Raw genomic sequence first — 18,444 nt, 5'->3', positions numbered from 1 at the left:
TCCCTCCTGTTGTCTAATTTATGGTTCAATTCAGCTTCCATTCAAGTCACTGGGAGTTTTGCTTTAGATTTGAATAGGAGAAGGAACAGACCTTTAGACTGTATGGTTCTTAGTTCAGACATTATTTAGCTATTTTTATTTATTTTTACAACATCCTAAAATGTGCTGGAGCCGAGAATAAAAAGAGAAAAATGTCACCCCTGCCCTGAATGCTGAGCATACCAATGTTACTACAGAAAGTATAAATCTCTTCCAGGTAGGATAAAATTCTGAAAGATATTTTGATCCACAATACAACAAATCCTACAAGTATTAAAAATCAAAGTGGAGACTAAATTATCTGAGCCACTCTGATACTTTAATAGTAAACGTCGCTTACTGATTTATCTGATTTTTTTTAAAAATGTGTAGATGCATGGAAACTGATTCTCTGGAGCTGATGTAAATTTGTCATATCAGCTTTCAGTGCCACTGAGCATAAAGGATTAAAAAATAAAATAGCCCTAAGGAAAAAATGCTTAACTGCAATGGACTTTTCCTTTCTCTAATGGATTTAAGCAATCTATACACATATTTCAATGGAGATGTAAAGCTGAGGTCTTGAAGACTTGTGGTCATTAAAAATGCTGTTAGCACTTTTTGCAAGAGTGCAGATGTTAATCCAGAGGTTGTGGCCAAATTGCAATTTGAGTAATTACACTTTGCCCATCTATATTCCCTTATGACTTTAATTGGATAAGGTTCCGTAGTCGTCTTCACTTCCTATTCCTAAACTCTTGTGTAATATTGCTGCCATTATTATAATGGATCAAGCGTGCCACTCCAGAACAGGCTTGATCTCAGTATTGCATGGACTGAAATGATCCTCATATGCATACAGGTAGAGGGGGGAAAAACACTATATAATTCCATAAGTATTACTTCTGTTGTATATTCTATAGTTCTCAGAAATGTCATTGGTTCACTAGATGATTGTGTTAACACCAGTAATGTGCAGCTGTTATTGCTGGAGTTATTGCATTTCCCAGTACCCCAGGAAATATTGTAACTCATGAGAAATACCTGGCCTGAAAAAAGAAAAGGACAAGGTGAAAGAAGACATTTTCTTTGCTTCTAGCATTTTTTGTATGAGAACAACCTTCCAAAAACATATACGAGATCTGTAATGGATAGAATTATGGTTTTCACTCTGCCCTTGACACTTGGATCAAACAATGTTACCAACAGACGTTATGCCTTTTCAAGCATTCCACTTATTCTGGTGTTGGACAGCTTCGATGCTAGGTTATCTGCCAGCGTGACTGAAATTGTGTCTCATTTGGTTTTAAATTCAATTTCCAATTTATTTTTTCATGATAGGAAGGTAAAGATAGTGCATATTGTAAGTGGCAGCACACAGCTTATACTTATATTCTAATTGTGATGTCCTGAGCTGCCAGTTTGTGAGCAAACGATGTCAAATAAGATGGCAATAAGATTTGAGTGGATGGGAAAGAACAGCATTTCTTTTCTTTTATAAACATACTTCTATACATAGGGAGGTGTCTTGACAAAAAGTTTTGTTTAAAAAAAAAAAAAAAGTTTGTTCCCAGAATTCTCTGATAGCTCCCAGAATATAAAACTCAAGTGAGGCTTACCCTGATTAAGCTGAATTTTCAGCAAGATATTAAGAGCTTGTTTAGGATTTTTTAGCCTCTTGCAACTAGTCAAAGTTGTCTGTAGATTATTACCTGCCCTAATTAAACTAGTAAATATTTGCATCTCCCAGCTTGTAGTCACACACACTAAACTCAACAATGGTTAGGCAATGGATATTCTGTGGCCTCTGCTTTTCATGCTGACCAGTATTGGTTTCCTTGCATGATCTCTGTCTGTTTGTTGTATTGACTGGTTGTCTTTTGTTTTACAGCTAGATTGTAAGTTCATCAGGGGAAGGGACAACATCTTTGTTGTCTTTATAATGTGTATCACAATGAGGACCTTATCTAGGATTGTGACCTTGAAGTTCAAATGCACTAAATAAAAAACAGCCATTGAGCTTTTTTCTTGTGACAAAGGGCAGAGATCCTTATTTCCAGGAAGCAAGGAATCTGTGTACTGATATGGTCTATCTATGTACTGATATGATCCACGAGACCATAACATATGAGCGCCTCACGAGCATTAAACTCCCTGATCAGTTCTGGGAAGAAGCAAGTGATAGGGAGGGAATGCCTAAGCCAAAGCCTGTTGAAGCCAATGGAAAGACTCCCATTAACTTTAATGGACTTTGCATCAGGCCCTGAATGCATAATCAGGCCCCAGCTTTGTGCTCAAAAAGCTATATGAGATCAGCAGCATCTACGGAGCAAGCATGGTAATTGCATATCTGGGTTGTACCCCATTATGAGTTTTCTGTTTTTCTTTGTGTGTTCTAGTTATTTAAGATTTTTATTTGTTTCTTTTTCTATATGTGCATACACACACATTCTTCTTATAACGAGTGCACTAAAAACCTCCAGGTTAAAACCTTTAGAAGTAAACATGCCAACCAAAGAACTGTTATTTTGTTGCTGAACTGGCTAATTCATTTCACCATCTTATGCTGCCCTCCATCATCTGTCTCACTGGCTTGAATAATAGAAGCAGCTTTGCGTGTAGAGTAGCCGCCTATATACTGCAATTTACGTTAAAGTAAACTCTCTGCTAGTGTGACGAGTCAGACAACTTTTACAAGACTTCTTATACCAAAAATTGGTGACCTTGTTTTGATCTAAGCAAAGTAATGAAGAATTAAAAATAAACTCCACAACCTTTGTAAGAGATACCAACCATGTAATACTTTTGAGTTTGCTTCTCCCCAAGGGAAGCAGTCAAATATTTGTTTCTCATGGGTAATTATTTGCTTCTTGTCTGTGTTTAAAAAGAAAGGGTATTTCTTCAAAAGCCTGATGCAACATGACATATACATCATATTTCATCAAGTATCGTTTGTCATAACATGATGCAATGCAAAGTTGACATTCATCTGACTTTTGTTTATATAGTCTAAGAAACTTTTGTTACTTGCCTTATGAGACCTGTACCCTGAGAAATTTTGGGGAGAAGGTCACCCAGATTGTAAACAATTCTGTCTTCCAGAGAGCTTTGAAGTGGAATTGCTCCAGGAACCTTTATTTTGCTCTTGCCATTTGCTGGCACGCTTCAATTATTCTTGAAATTAATGATTGATATACATCAGAGTTTGTCTCCTGTCATTTGATTCTTAGGAGGCTCGATCTAAAATCAAAACTGTATTTCATTGTTATTTTGATCCTTTCCTTGTGTTCAAGGATTGATATTGTAAAAATCCTCTAACCCAAAGAAAAGCCAGTGAAATCGCAATGGGGTAAAACTTAACAGAATTGGGTTTTTTTCTTTCTGAAAAATATTTTTCCTTTCTCTTCAGTCGTCCCTGAAAGCCTCCAGTTTTGTGTATAGTGTATGCTATGACAGAGCCTCTAAATGCAATAGTATCAGATGGAATAAGAAGAGTTTAAATTTTTGATGAAACCAAGTGCTGGGGGATGATGATAATGCAGAGGAATAATAGAGGAAATATTTCCTGTTAGAAAGCAACAATCAACATGTCATCTAGGTTTATTAATAATTTCACTCCTAAACTTTTCAGTGGGGAGACTATGGGTCTTAATAGCATTGTAAAGGTCCTCGGGGCAATTGAAAGACCAAAAATCATTACTTTCTGCTGATAGGCTTTCCCTTCCCGGAGGATACGGAAATACCCTAGGTAATGTTGATTTATTGAAATGCTCAGATAGGCATTGCTCAGATCTCACTCTGCTATCTGCTTCTCTGACACAGTTATTTTCAAATAGTCCATCTTGAGAGACTTTGTCTCATATAAAAAACATTTAATGGTTTTAGATTTAATATAAAATGATAATTTCTAGACGACTTTGGACAGTAGAAAGTAAGTGCAGTGAAGCTCCTGAAACAATCAACATGATGTATAGCCTTAAAGCACCTGTGACTAACATTTCTTTTACACCCATTGAATACAGTTTTGTATGCTAGCTAGCTGGGTTATATAAAACCCAAAGTACTGCTAGGATAGCATCTTGGGGGGGACTACAGCCTGCACCTGACTCTTGAATTCCTTATCCTGGATAGCAAGTGCCTGGCTCCCCCTTTCATTTTTGGAAAGAGCTGGAAAATATACCTACTCCTAATACAATTATTCTTACGCCACTGTGACAATTTTCACACTCCCCCATGGACCATCCAGAGAGCAATCAGATTTTCAAGCTGTGCTCAGCTAATGATCTCCCATCTAAAAAATGTCAGCAAACCTAGACTTCTGGCCAAAACATTTCTGTCAAGAATCCTCTTTATATTGTTAAAGGGACAATATTAACTTTTAATTGGTTTTAAGTATTCCCCTTATGGGATCAAACTTGATAAGCTTTGTCATGGTTCTGCTGAGTATATAGAGTATTTGCTTTGGGAGAGAGATAGGAAGGACTCAACACTGTATTTTTCTGCTTTACAACATAGATGTATGGGCAGAGCCATAATTTGTATGTGGTGTTCATTCAACCTATCCATAGTGGCTCCGTAGTCTAAGCATTAACTTTTGAAAGAGAGTACCTATAGTTCCTGGAGCCTCCAGTTTAAATCCCAGCAATATTAACTCAGACTTTCCTTCACTCAGCCCCTGCAGGTAAACTAAGTGCCATACAATGTGCTAGGAGGCAAGAAGGTAATTTTTCAGAAGAGAACTTCAAAACCAAGGGCCTGTCTGTTGTACAAGGTGTCCTGGTTCTTTTTATAAGAGAAAACCATTTCACCGAGGTCCTTGGCCAACATTCCTTTTTCACAACATGTTGTGCGGGGCATTGGCACTGGTTTCCTACTTGGCTGCTACCCTGTTCTCCAGTGGTTGCATTTCACTGGTGGTATAATTTCTACCATCTACAGTTGTGAAAAGCTCTGTGAAAAAAAACACTGTACAGATTAAATATATTATTTTACAAGATATAGATATTTTTTTTTTCTCTTACCTCTGTATTCTCATATCATTCCTCTAACTGGGACCAAAACCACACCAGCTAAGTTAAAGTAAAGTAAGAACACCCTGCAGCATCTCTAAAGAGTGTTTATACCCACTATTATACCATACATTATTGAAAAGCTGCATCTCTTCTCTCTAATAAGGTGAGGCTGGTTTCCTTTATATACCATATCTCTTTGGGTGAGTAGACATGAGCATCAAGCTTGTGCTTAGTCCATGGAAGTAGGAATCAGGGCACCCAGGCTCAGAGCTGTTCCTGTCACTTAATCACTTAACATCTATGCCTCACTTTCCTCATGTGTAAAATGGGGCCAATACATTTGTGTTACTTAATTAATCACTTTGAGAATCTCACAGGACAGGTGTCATGCCAGTGAAATATTATTATTTAAAATGATGCACTGCTTGCCATTAATTAATAAGCCAACATTTTACCTAGTTCATATAGCACACAATGGTGTCTGAGATATTGTAGTTATTTCCTATTCTAAGTATAAGGAAATACTGAGCTATCTCAGATACCGCATCACAGTTTGAGTTAACTGACTCTTTGGCCCATCTCCTGGTCTTCCTGGAGGGTGCCAGTGTTAGGGCTCAGGCTCCCAGCTGTCACTTCTTCTGGCCGGAGACCTGCATCTCATTCCCTCCAAACCACGGGTTTAAGCTTGCAGCCCCTCTGCACCTTAGTGTGATTTCCCCAGCAGCTCTGACTGGGGTCCATCTGTGGTTAACCTTTCTCTGGGGGCTTATAGCACTGTATGCCAATTACCAACCAGCCTTAACAAATCAAAATATTCTTAGAGTAAAAGCATTACAGAGAAATCATGAAAAAAACCAATGAAAATTCTTATATGTATGCTAAAAACTTTACCAGAGGTCAACCATCAATCTTATGAGGCCCTAGTAAATCAAAGTCCTTCCTAAGCGCAGCCTTTTTATGCCAAAATCCCTTTCTTTGTGTATTGGTCTTTTGTGTTATATTTAGACCGTAAGCTCTTTGGGGCAGGAACAGCAGTATACAAATTAAATAATAATGGTTATAGTCCATAAGTGGAAGCTGATATATTGTTGTTATTATTTGTATTACCACAGTGCTGAGAAGTGCTAGTCATGGACCAGGGCCCCAGAGTGCTAGGTGCTGTACAAACACAGAACACAAAGGCATTCTCAGCCCCTTGAAGCTTCCAATCTAAGTAGTGACTCATAAGTTGCACCACACCTTGAGTGACTTTTCGGTGTGGTTTGTACAGGCTGGCCATTCCATCTTTTCTGCCTCCGAATATTGTAATAACAATGGAAAGAAAGGAGAAAGCACATGGCAAATGGTTTAACGCTACAAGAAATGAGAATTCATGACATCTCTGGGTGTCAGCCAGATAGATCTGCTTTTTTTATAGCACATGTTAATAACATTTTCAGAGTATGCAGATTGTCCTCACATTGTGTTTAAACTTCAGTCTTGTGTCAAATTATATGGGAAATAAAAAAAAATAGAAAAGAAACAATAGGGTTAGCTAGAGCTATAAATAAGAATCAAACCTGCAGTACTAGCTAAAAAAATGTACAAGGCTATTAATGCTTATGCTTCAGGGTATAAACTGGTCATTGGGATCACTGGTCCAGAGTGATAATGTATACATAATAAGATGCATTAATGGATTCCTATGAGGAAGCCAGTGTTAGTACAGAATACTGAATTAGATGTTTTGGTATGGCAGGTCCTTTCTTTAGAGAAGCAGTATGGTAAATCTATCTGAGCACAGAACTAGAAACTCTTGAGTTCTAATCCTGGCTGACAGAGACTGAAACTCTCTGCATCAGTTTTACTATCGTACTGTGCATTCAATATTAAATATTGGTTAGAAGACAATTATGTACTGATTCATTTGAAGGTGCTCCTGTATAAGGGGATTGTTTAAAGAGTCCTGTGCAGAGGATTAGGTTATGTGTCTGGAAAGAGATTGTTTCCTGACTCTCAAATGCTCATGTATAATCATAGGAGTAGAGAGCAATGGAACATGAGTACGGTGCAACCCACTTGGCTTTTCAGGGGCTCTGTTGGTATGGAACTTAGATCCAGAAAAAAGACTGCTCTGCAATTTAACTGTGTTCAGTGATATTTCTCCTGATTCTAACAAGATTTTAAGTGGAGCTTTGAGGTGGCAGATTAAGTTGCATATCTCTCAAATCCCTATGTTGCATGGTTTTAGCAAATGTATGCAGTTCATGGGCCAGTGCGTCTCAGTGCTTGGAAAGGGATTTGATAATGTCAGAGCAGGAGTGGATGGGTGTCTCACATTATAAGGTATACAGGCAAGAGGTGATGTTTGGAACCCAAAGAGTTGTGTGTACCCATGAAAACGTACATAGCATTATCATTGTAACTATATCATCTTGTGAAATCCAGTAGCAGGTATATTATCACCAGGGCACATTTACAAATGCTGCAGTAGAACTGTCATGGTTACACTATGAGAGAGCAGTTACTCACCACTGAACAGTCTCCATAGCAGTCCTCCTGGCACTTTTGATTTGAGAGTGCTCAGGGAATGGCCAGTTGCTCAGCAAATTGTGGCTAGAAAGCCCCTTGCGCCTTCCAGGTTTCTAATTGTGTTATCTGATGTGGAAATAAACATAGCAATGTTATTGCTAAATTTCTTCTTTGAGGGTCTGTTCCCAACAGGGCCGGCTCCAGCTTTTTTGCTGCCCCAAGCGGCAAAGTGAAAAAATAAAATTAAAGCTGCGATCACTTCATTTTTCGGCGGTAATTCGGTGGTGGGTCCTTCCCTCCGAGAGGGACTGAGGGACCCGCCACCAAATTGACCTTGACGTGCCACCCCTTTCCATTGGCCGCCCGAAGCACCTGCTTCCTTTGCTGATGCCTGGAGCCGGCCCTGGTTCCAAAGCCCAATGAAGTCAATTAGATGACTCCCAGTGACTTCAGTCAGACCCTCTGTATTCATTAGAACACAAGTAAGAATGGGTTACTTACTATTCATAAATTGGAATGCAAACTTGCCCATTCCCCTCAATCTCCAAAGACAAAGTTGTAGATAGACGGTGTACTGAATCTTGGACACCAACAATGTTTCTTGAAGGATCACATCCCCACTTTAAAGTTAGATTTTCAGAAATGTTCAATACCCACAACAGCTATTACAGTTTTTAGGAATTGTGGATGTTTGTACACATCTGAAACTCGGGTCCAAAGAGAAGACAGCCCTTTTACATTTAATTTCATATGTCCAGCTCTCTACGTTTTTTTAGTTATTTAAAACAACCCTTAACTGGGATGCGAGTGGAGGTATCAAATAAAGTTATGTTTGTAGTGCAGTCAGAATTTTCTTCCTTTAATTGTTTGATATAGTTTGTGTCAATGTCCTGCTCTGCAAGAGCTTTCAACACTGCATTGATCTCTACTCTGTTGAATGCTTTTTCATAGTCGATGAAGGCAATACATAAAGGAAATTTGTATTCCCTTGAGCATTCCAATAGCTGGTTTATAGTGAAAATATGGTCCATTGTGCCGAAATTCCTTTGAAAGCCTGCCTGCTCTCTCTTCTCTGTCACTCATCCAGAATCTGTGAGAGTCAGTTTGTTATTATTTTGGTGACCAGCTTGTAAACATGTGAGAGCAGGCATATTGGATGATAGTTCTTTAGATCTTCATGCTAGCCCTTCTTGTACAGCAGAATGGTGTTGGACACCTTCCATCTAGATGATATCTTCTGCAATTCCAAGTAACGGCTAAACCTCTGAGCAAGGGTTTCCCAGAGGTCTTGGCCTCCAGCTCTTATCATTTTGATTGTCAATCCATCTTTACCTGGGGCTTTTCCTTCCTTCATGTGATGAACTGCATGTCGAACGTCGCTGACAAGGACTGGGAGCACATGCTTGTTGAAGTATTGATACTGGGACATTTATCTGAGACATAAACAATTTGGCGTAGATATCTTTGCAGACCGCTTCCACCCCTGTTCTGTCAATTGCTGGTTTTCCATCCCTGTTCTTCAGTGCCATTATTGTTGACCTGTACAGTGTCAATTCCCTTTTCATTTTTTGAGACTTCTTCAATCTTCAGCTGTCTTTAAGAGCCTTTCATTTCGGTACTTCTCGAAGTCCTCCTTTAGTAGTCTTCTTATCAACTTGCAGAGGAGGGAGTACTCAAGTTTGTCACCACCATTTCGCTTCATATTCCTCTGTTTCTCTAACAAGTTCTGCGTTTCCTCCGAGATTCTTCCCTTCACTCTTTTCGGTCTTCTTTCTCGGCTAATTTCAGGAACAGCAGTATAAAGGCATTCTCAGCCCCTTGAAGCTTCCAATCTAAGTAGTGACTCATAAGTTGCACCACACCTTGAGTGACTTTTCGGTGTGGTTTGTACAGGCTGGCCATTCCATCTTTTCTGCCTCCGAATATTGTAATAACAATGGAAAGAAAGGAGAAAGCACATGGCAAATGGTTTAACGCTACAAGAAATGAGAATTCATGACATCTCTGGGTGTCAGCCAGATAGATCTGCTTTTTTATAGCACATGTTAATAACATTTTCAGAGTATGCAGATTGTCCTCACATTGTGTTTAAACTTAATCAAACCTGCAGTACTAGCTAAAAAAATGTACAAGGCTATTAATGCTTATGCTTCAGGGTATAAACTGGTCATTGGGATCACTGGTCCAGAGTGATAATGTATACATAATAAGATGCATTAATGGATTCCTATGAGGAAGCCAGTGTTAGTACAGAATACTGAATTAGATGTTTTGGTATGGCAGGTCCTTTCTTTAGAGAAGCAGTATGGTAAATCTATCTGAGCACAGAACTAGAAACTCTTGAGTTCTAATCCTGGCTGACAGAGACTGAAACTCTCTGCATCAGTTTTACTATTGAACTGTGCATTCAATATTAAATATTGGTTAGAAGACAATTATGTACTGATTCATTTGAAGGTGCTCCGTTATGTGTCTGGAAAGAGATTGTTTCCTGACTCTCAAATGCTCATGTATAATCATAGGAGTAGAGAGCAATGGAACATGAGTTGCAAGTCGCTCTCCTCATGGATTCTGTTCACCTATGCTATACCTTCCAATGAACTTTTTACCTTCTTTCCCTCCTCCAACTTTGACGATGAAATCTCCCATCGCGATCGTATATGTGGATTTTTGAGCGAGGGTCTCCTCGAACTCCTGATAGAATTCTTCTACATCGTCATCTTCGCGTGTGCTTGTGGGAGCATAGATCTGAATAATCTTGAAGATGCTGTTCTTGTTCAGTTGGAGATGTAGCACTCCAATGCGTGATGACTTGAACTTGCAGGAGATGATTTTTGAAGACCGTTCCCTGTTGATAATGAAGCCGATTCCTCCAACGGTTCTCGCACCTTCTCCTTTTCCTAACATTATAGTATTCTCATCTCTCCACTTCACTTCCATCTCCTTTCTTTATCGTGTTTCACAGAGACCAAGGATGTCACAGGCTGTCCTTGCCTTCTCCTCCATTAGATGGTTGATCAAATTGTCTCTCGTCAGTGTCCTGCAGTGCACACTGAGAGGGCAGTCCTTTTTCTGGCCCCCTGAGATTCTTAAAAGCCTCTCATCGACTGAACTCCCACCAAGTATGAAACAAGGAGACACGATTTCACCGAAACTCCTCACAGACTGCCTCAAAATGGTAATGAAGCGGATGAATTGGAAGAGTGGAATCAACATAAATGGAGAGCAGTTAAATCATCTCAGATTTGCGGATGATATTGTGTCAATCACCTAAAATACTATCAAACTACAGAAAATGCTGCGAGAACTCAACACAAAAAGCAGTCAAGTCAAACTGAAAATTAACTGTTCCAAAAAGAAATTTATGCGGTCTGATACCTTGCTAAAAGCCCAAACAACAGTCAAGGGAGAACAAATAGAAGAAGTTGAATAATATGTCTATTTGACCAAGAAATTAACATGTGCCATGATCAGGAAGGTGAACTCTCATGAAGAAAGAAAGCTGGTTGGCACAGCAGTAGGAAGCCTAAAGATGATAAATAACTTGATGAGCTACAATAACTGTTTATCAAGGATGTCCTCCAAAGAAAAATCAACAAGGCAACATAAGCCAGTCTCTTCAACTCAACAGTATTGCCGGCAATGTTGTACAGCAGCGAAACATAGGTACTGACAAAGACAGAGGAGCAGCAACTGTCTGTCACGCTGAGGGCGATGGAAAGAACAATATTTTAGGAATTTCAATCCGTGACCGAGTCCCCAATAAAGTGATCAGACAGCAGAGTGGAGTGCAGGACGTCATTGTTGAGAGCAGGCATAGTAAAATGTGATGGGCCAGGCAGATAGTGAGGCTAACTGACAACTGATAGACTGCGGCTGTTGCTGAGTGGTACCCACAGGAACTGAAACAACTACTCGGCCGACCTCCAAAGAGATGGGAAGATTTTATTGTGAAAAGACATGACCACACATGGAGAAGGAAGGCCAGGATATGAGAAGAATGGAAGCCGTGTTGTGATCAGCACAATCTATATGAGGGCTGAAGGACTGATTGATCAAGGTGATCTAAACAACCCTTCCCTGCCCATCATCAAAACACCTGATTTTGAATAGTACATAAACCCCCTAATTGATGTAATATTTGAGAAATGGCATAATTCTCACAGCTCTTCTTTTTCCAAAGCAAACCAATATACTTGTAGCTGCTGTATTTTTTAAAAAAATCCCTCCCCACTACACAGTTATTTGTAGCTCATCAAGTTATTTATCACCTTTAGGCTTCCAACTGCTGTGGCAATAGCAAGAAACCACTGAGCATCACATATTGAAAGATACAGTGTACCAATCCTTCAAGCTGCTGATTCTTGATTACATGAAGAGTGATACCCCTCCTTGAAGTTCCAAGACTAAGAATGTCACAGCTGTTGTTGCAATGGTTACTACTAGCTTCAACAATGTGCCTATGCAGTAAAGTGGAGACGTTTATTTCCAAATGCAGATTCTGAGTCTCTGCAAAGTTCTGGGGTGTTCAAAACCCCGGGTCCAGTTTTGGTCCAGCTCTATGAAAAAGCAGGTCTCTCTCTCTGGGACATTTAAGCTTACAAATACACATTTAATTTAGTTACTTATTTGAGTGTTCTGTACTGTGTGTTACAATGTTTTTGATTTGATATAAATAAACGTTTTGAGATTTAACCGCTGCAATATTGAATCAATTCCTTAGTATAGCTGTAAACAACAATGTATATAGTTTTGTATTTAAATAATATACTTGAACTAAATTAAATGTATTCTTGGGAACTTGAACTCAACCTGTTGCCTCCTTAATCTTGCAGTCTTGTAGAAATGGTTTTCATTAGTATTGCTGTATTGACTTAACTATTGACTGATTTAAAAAAAAAGACGCCTCTAATATTGTGGCTGAAAATTTGCAAGGTTCATAGATTCTCTGTTGCAGCTGGCAATGCTATATGTCTCAAAACTGAATTTTACAGCAAAACACTGTACATAGTTATATCTATCTTTTCCATGTTTATCCTCCCCTGCCACACAAAACTAAGGGAACTGTTTTAAACAGTTTAAGTGATTAAGTCCATTCCTATTCAGACAAGCAGTTAAGTGTTTCATAAAGTCAATGGGACCTGAGCACGTACTTAAAACTAAACATACATTTAAGTGCTGTCCTGACTAGAGATAGATTTAAGCGTGTTCTTAAGTGCTTTCATGAATCTGAGTCATTATGAATGTACCATGTAATAACGTATCTAAAATATCCTTAGTCATTTAAAACTAGCACACACCAAAAAGAAGGTATTAACTTTGTTTCCTTTTATAGATGTGAACTAGACCTACAGTATTATGAGAGATTGTTGAGAAAGTACATAGATTAGTATACGAAAAAGAGATGCTGCTTCAGAACATAGGTTGATTGCAGAACATATGAAACATTGGGCTTCCTGAAGTAACTTAATAAATAAGTGGTCGTATTTGCATTTTATCACTCACAACAATCCATTTACTGAAATCCAAATTAAAATGTTTTGTTCAATGCCAAAATTCAGACTTTGGGAAAATAGTTCCACTGGGCTCATCTGTACTTGGATATTATCCAAATACATTGTCTTCCTGCTGTGTCTGACTCTGTCTCCTTTCCAAGAAGTGTACAAGGACCTAGAGCACGGTGTGTAGATTAAGCGTTTGATGTATAATAGTATGTTAGGTTAAACCACTCCTTCAGCCTACTACCAGAAGGATGAAGCATTTTAAAAATATGTAGGGCAGAATGAATAGGGCAGACAGCACACGTGATGAACTGCAAGGTTTGGGATGCACCGGTCCAAAGTAATAGACATTCTGGTAAGATAAAAATGAGAAGATATGCTATGTGCTATTTAGGATATGCTATATGCTATTTCCATTTCTTAAGAGACTGTATCTAGCAGCTTACAGTACCTTGTGAAGTATAGGATTTCTTTTTGTTAGTCACTTTTTAAAGAGTCTCCTCATAGGGCAACTTTTTGCTTACACAAGTAGTTACAATAAAATGTACCCATTTGTTTGTCTCATCTGCCCATCACTGTGGTCTCTAAGGGCCACAAAAATACTTAGGAAAATCAACATTTCTCTCCGAAGGACAATATTCCCCATCCCCTCCCCTAGTTATGCAATCTTGAGAGAGGTGATTCTTGTGTGGCAGTGCAGCAAGAGTGCCAGCTCCCAAAAATCCTGTCTGCAGAGGATACAGGCAGAGTGCTTAGAGAATCCAATCAGGAGAGGTCACTTTGCACTCTATAGCAGAATGCACTCTGTAAGATGGAGAGAAAGGAGGGAAGAAGCATGAATTTACCACTGTCACCTGTGGGTTGCCTTGTGCCATTGGTGGTGTTAGCATTTCCTCTTGCACACAAAGACCCCAAGTTTCAGGATTCTGGATGTCACCTGTACAAGGTGATCATGGAAAGAGGGTCCCTTTTACTCTCTCTCTCTCTTGCATAATTGCAGACCATTGGCCAGATTCTGACTTTGAATAGGCAGTGTGTTCTGGACATAATTTTCAAACTTAAATGCCTAAAACGAAGCTCTCAAATCCATATTTAGGCTTCTGGCTATGTGGGCTGATTTTCGGAAGTGCTTAGCACCCTTTGAACAGGTGATGAGAAGCTCTGGAAAACAAGTCACTTATCTAGGAGTTTAACTTTAGGCACCCAAGTTTGAAAATGTTTAACTTAATTAATTTACAATTAATTGAGAAGAGTTTATTTGCGATACTTCGTAGTTCCATGTGAAAATAGATCAATCTGGCTGTAAATATTTTCCTCAGTGATATTTTCTTATATTGTTTGAGTCATTAAATGTGCTTCATAGTGTCTAAAAACAAACATACATCAGTATAATTGTAATTTTGTTAGTTACTTTTTCTAATTATTGTTCACTAGAAAACTACAAATTAATGTAATGATTAAGACATGCAGTTAATCCACTTGTGGATTAACTTGTATTTTTCATCTCTTTCATTAGTTTTATTAAAAATTTAAAATTGCCAGAACATATGGAATTTCATTAAATAAGCTTGTTTACCATTATGTGCTTATGGTTAGAAAAGTGACTATATTTAAATGATACTTTCTCGGCCATTATATTTTCTTCCTGTGTATTTCTGAATTTTATCTGCTTACTTACTGACTAAAACAAGTTTGTATTCCTATTATCAAGGCAAAGCCATCTCAATCCTGGGCGAATGAGCTAGATTTATTTTCCCCCATCCCTTATTCATCGTCAACGACATTGTTAGCCACATTCCACTGAGAGAAGGAGGAATAGCAGCATAATTTTCAGATTTCACAGAGTTTGTGGTACTGCCAGTTAGAAAAATTGGGCCAAAGCCTGATCCCATTGAAGTACGTGAAGGATTTGGTCCATCTTTTTCATTGTAAAATGTACTTATTTGAGGCCTGATCTCTTCTCCCTGTACTGGTGTAAAACCAGCATAAGTGAAAGAAGAATCAGGCCCCTTCCCTGGTGATTTGTAAGAGAGATTAAGTATGGAACTTCCCAGTGTCATTTTACCATCATTATCTAACTGAACCTGTGCTGTAACGGGTAAATTTTCAAAAGGCCTGAGGCTTGTTGAAGCTATCGGGCAAAAAAAAAAACCCTGCCATCAACAAATGTTGATGACTATTTCTCTTTTTTCTTGCAGGCCCTTCAAATCACCACAGCCAGTCAACACTGAGACCACCTCTCCCACCACCTCACAATCATACACTGTCTCATCATCATTCCTCTGCCAACTCCCTCAATAGGAACTCTCTCACAAATCGGCGGAACCAGATCCATGCACCAGCTCCTGCACCAAATGACTTGGCCACCACTCCTGAGTCTGTGCAACTTCAAGACAGCTGGGTACTCAATAGCAATGTTCCACTTGAGACCAGGTAGGTCACAAGGAATGGTCTTCAGTAGGACTGCACTAAAAATACACAGTATAATCTCAATTATCTGAATGTCATGGGGACATTGAATAAGCGTGGATAAATGAGATTTCATACGATTGAGGGAATTTACAGCACATGTTTCAGATAGCAGGTATTTTTAGTTAATTGAGACTTGGAAACTCAAGGCTGTCTTATACTGAAAGTACTCCAATGTTATATAAGCATGTATAAAATCAACTGCATTGAAAAAGAACAGCTAAGAAAATACATGTGAATTTGGTTAAAAGAAAAGAGATATATTTTATTGACTTTATGTCAATTCATCTTTCACCTAACACCACATAAATATATATTTAGTTTAGAACACCTCTTATTTACTTGGCATTTGCAAATGGACAGTTAGACATCTCTTTGTTCATGTCTCTTGTTTTAATACTTGTTTGTTCATTCAGACAGCTCTTGTGTACCTAACTAATAGAATTAGCATAACATATTTTTACTCCAAAGCTCAGGGAGAACTTACTTATAAGGGTATATTGACTGTCGCTAATAAATTATGCATTTGGCCTATCCTGCAGTAGTAAATGAAGACTCATTTGAAATTTAGCGTTTTGGGAGACCTTTAAAAACAATCCCTGATTCAAGATTGACAGAAGTATAATTTTAATTTATATTTCATCCAACATGCAGACTCACTTTAATCCCTCCCGTACACACTAGCAGCTTGATGCCTGTGGGGCACACTGTTATGTATTAAAAAAAAAGAAGAAAGGAAGAAGAAAAAGTGCAGCAGTTATGATTGCCAAAATAAATCAATACAAAAAGAAGTTTTCTGACATACTGCATTTCTGAGCATTCAGTTTCATTGTCATTTTTTTCCATCTTAATTCTAACTTGTCTTTAAGTATCAAGAGACGCTGGTCTCACAGAAATTAGAACTAGCAACTGTGGTGATACATCTGAGCACTGGCACCAACCACTGCTCTTTCTGCCCACTCCTATCTTTCGAGAGGGCAGGCTTGTTATTGAAACATACGGGACTATCTGATGGCGTCATAAAGCATGTGTCTTGTATCTGCAATTGCTGGGAGCCCACACGAATAGATTAGAAAGTTATTGTACTTTATACATTTTGGTAAATGTAATTGTAGCATCTCTCACTCTCGAATGGGGAGAGAGGCCACTCCACCTCACTACAGGTGGGTAGTAATCAGTCTATGGGGAAGCTCTGGCCCTCTGGGGTGTAGGGGGCAAAGTGCAAACAGTCTTTAGCCCACAGCCTTCTGCCTGGGACAGACAGCAATTGTCTATAATTGGCAGTCTATAAGGAAGCTCTGGCCCTATGGGTGGGGCAGAGCCCAAGGAGTCTTTAGCCAAGAGCCTTCTGGCAGAGGCAGACAGCAGATTGTCTATGGCCCAGCTTCCTGGCTGGGGCAGAGCAAAAGCAGGCAAGCACAAGCTATCTGGCCTAAGGTGAGTAGGCTGCCACTCCAGAGATTGGGTTGGCAGTAAGGGGACCTGGGCCCACCCTTCTTCCAGCCCAGGGCCCTAACAGTTCCAGGGAATCCTGCCACTGGATCAATGGGGATCCTGCCAAAACACGCTGACTCACTCTCTGGCAGCAAAAGCTGGGTGTAGGGGGGCTCCAGAGTCCAAAGATCCTGTGTCCCCTCTGGTTACTTGGCAACCAGCAGTACCCACAGCTCCTCAGGGCACTTGCCTGCCTCCTCCAATTGCAGGGCACAGCTCCACTTAGGGCCAAGTCTGGGATCCTGGAAGAGATGTCTGCTCCCTCCAGTCTTCAGCACCAGCTGAGCTGCAGGGCTCTCACTTTATACTTCCTGTCCTGCCCCAGGACTTCTGGAGGGATGGGGGCAGATTTAGCCCCACTCACCAGGGGGAGTGTAGTGGTTTCTTGCTCTCCAGGTCAGAGGGAGCCCACTCTGCCTCACTACAGTAATGCTATGAAATAAAAGAATGGAGCAGATGAGAAAGTGGATTGGTGGTGGGATGTACTTGCACACCCATGTTTGCATAAGTTAATTGTTGGTTGAGAAGTTGGATTGTTTTCCACCTGGTGTCTCTCATCCATGGTTTTGGTTTGAAGGGCAGCCATGGCTGTTGGGATTTGATGTGAATTGGAACCTTTCTAAGAATACAGGAATTGCCATACTGGATCAGGCCAAGGTCCATCTTCTTAAGTCTCTGGCTGTGGCCAGTACCAAATGGTTCAGCAGAAGGTGCTAGAACCCTGCAGTAAGTAGATGTGAGATAATCAGCCCCTATTCCTCCCTGTCCTTTGGTCTTGTCCTGATCTCTAATAGCTAGAGATTGGTTTAAGATTGGCTTCTTTTTGTGGAGCTCTAGAGGTCAGTCTTTATTGCTGGACTTTATTGCTGGACAGTGGCTACATAAACTGCCTGGGAGTGAGTGTGGTTTGGTTTTATGCTGAATCTAGAGTGTGGAGCTGTTACGGTCCGTTAGTCAGAGTGGCTATACTGCAATGATTTGTTCTGGAGAAGACTAGTATTGGAGAGTTGGGGAGCAGGTTTACCCTCAGTTATGCTTGCTCTGCTCTTGTTGGTTTTGTGGCAGTGACACAGGTAGATCTGAGGGCAAAACCAGGCAGTTGATGTGGAGGATAAAAAGGAATGCATTTAACTTTGTTTATATGTATTATCAGGGGCTTTAATATTTGCCATTTCAGGATCCAAGGAATATTATACTATTGTGTTCATCTTCTAGACTCTATGGATTTTGACCTATTCTGAGACTCACTAAAGATATTCTTTAGATATTCTGCATCCGACAAAGTGGGTATTCACCCACGAAAGCTCATGCTACAAAACGTCTGTTAGTCTATAAGGTGCCACAAGACTCTTTGCTGCTTTTAAAGATATTCTGTACCTCTACTTAATATTATTCTGCCCCACTAAGACTCTGATATGGGCCAGGGATGCTGTGGAGGA

General features: G+C 39.6%; 1 protein-coding gene across 1 annotated transcript in view; it reads left to right on the top strand.

Annotated features, from left to right (window-relative positions):
* TENM2 (teneurin transmembrane protein 2) overlaps window positions 1-18,444 on the top strand; it is a 966,597-nt gene that overhangs the window by 676,987 nt on the left and 271,166 nt on the right. Inside the window, exon 8 of the mRNA XM_045027903.1 lies at window positions 15,241-15,475. Within this exon, the coding sequence (XP_044883838.1) occupies window positions 15,241-15,475 (235 nt within the window). The remainder of the gene's footprint in view (window positions 1-15,240; window positions 15,476-18,444) is intronic.

Source organism: Mauremys mutica, chromosome 8 (assembly GCF_020497125.1).
Source record: "Mauremys mutica isolate MM-2020 ecotype Southern chromosome 8, ASM2049712v1, whole genome shotgun sequence".
NCBI lineage: Eukaryota > Metazoa > Chordata > Testudines > Geoemydidae > Mauremys > Mauremys mutica.
Note: the sequence above shows the minus strand (reverse complement) of the source record. Positions and strands in the feature narration are given on the sequence as shown.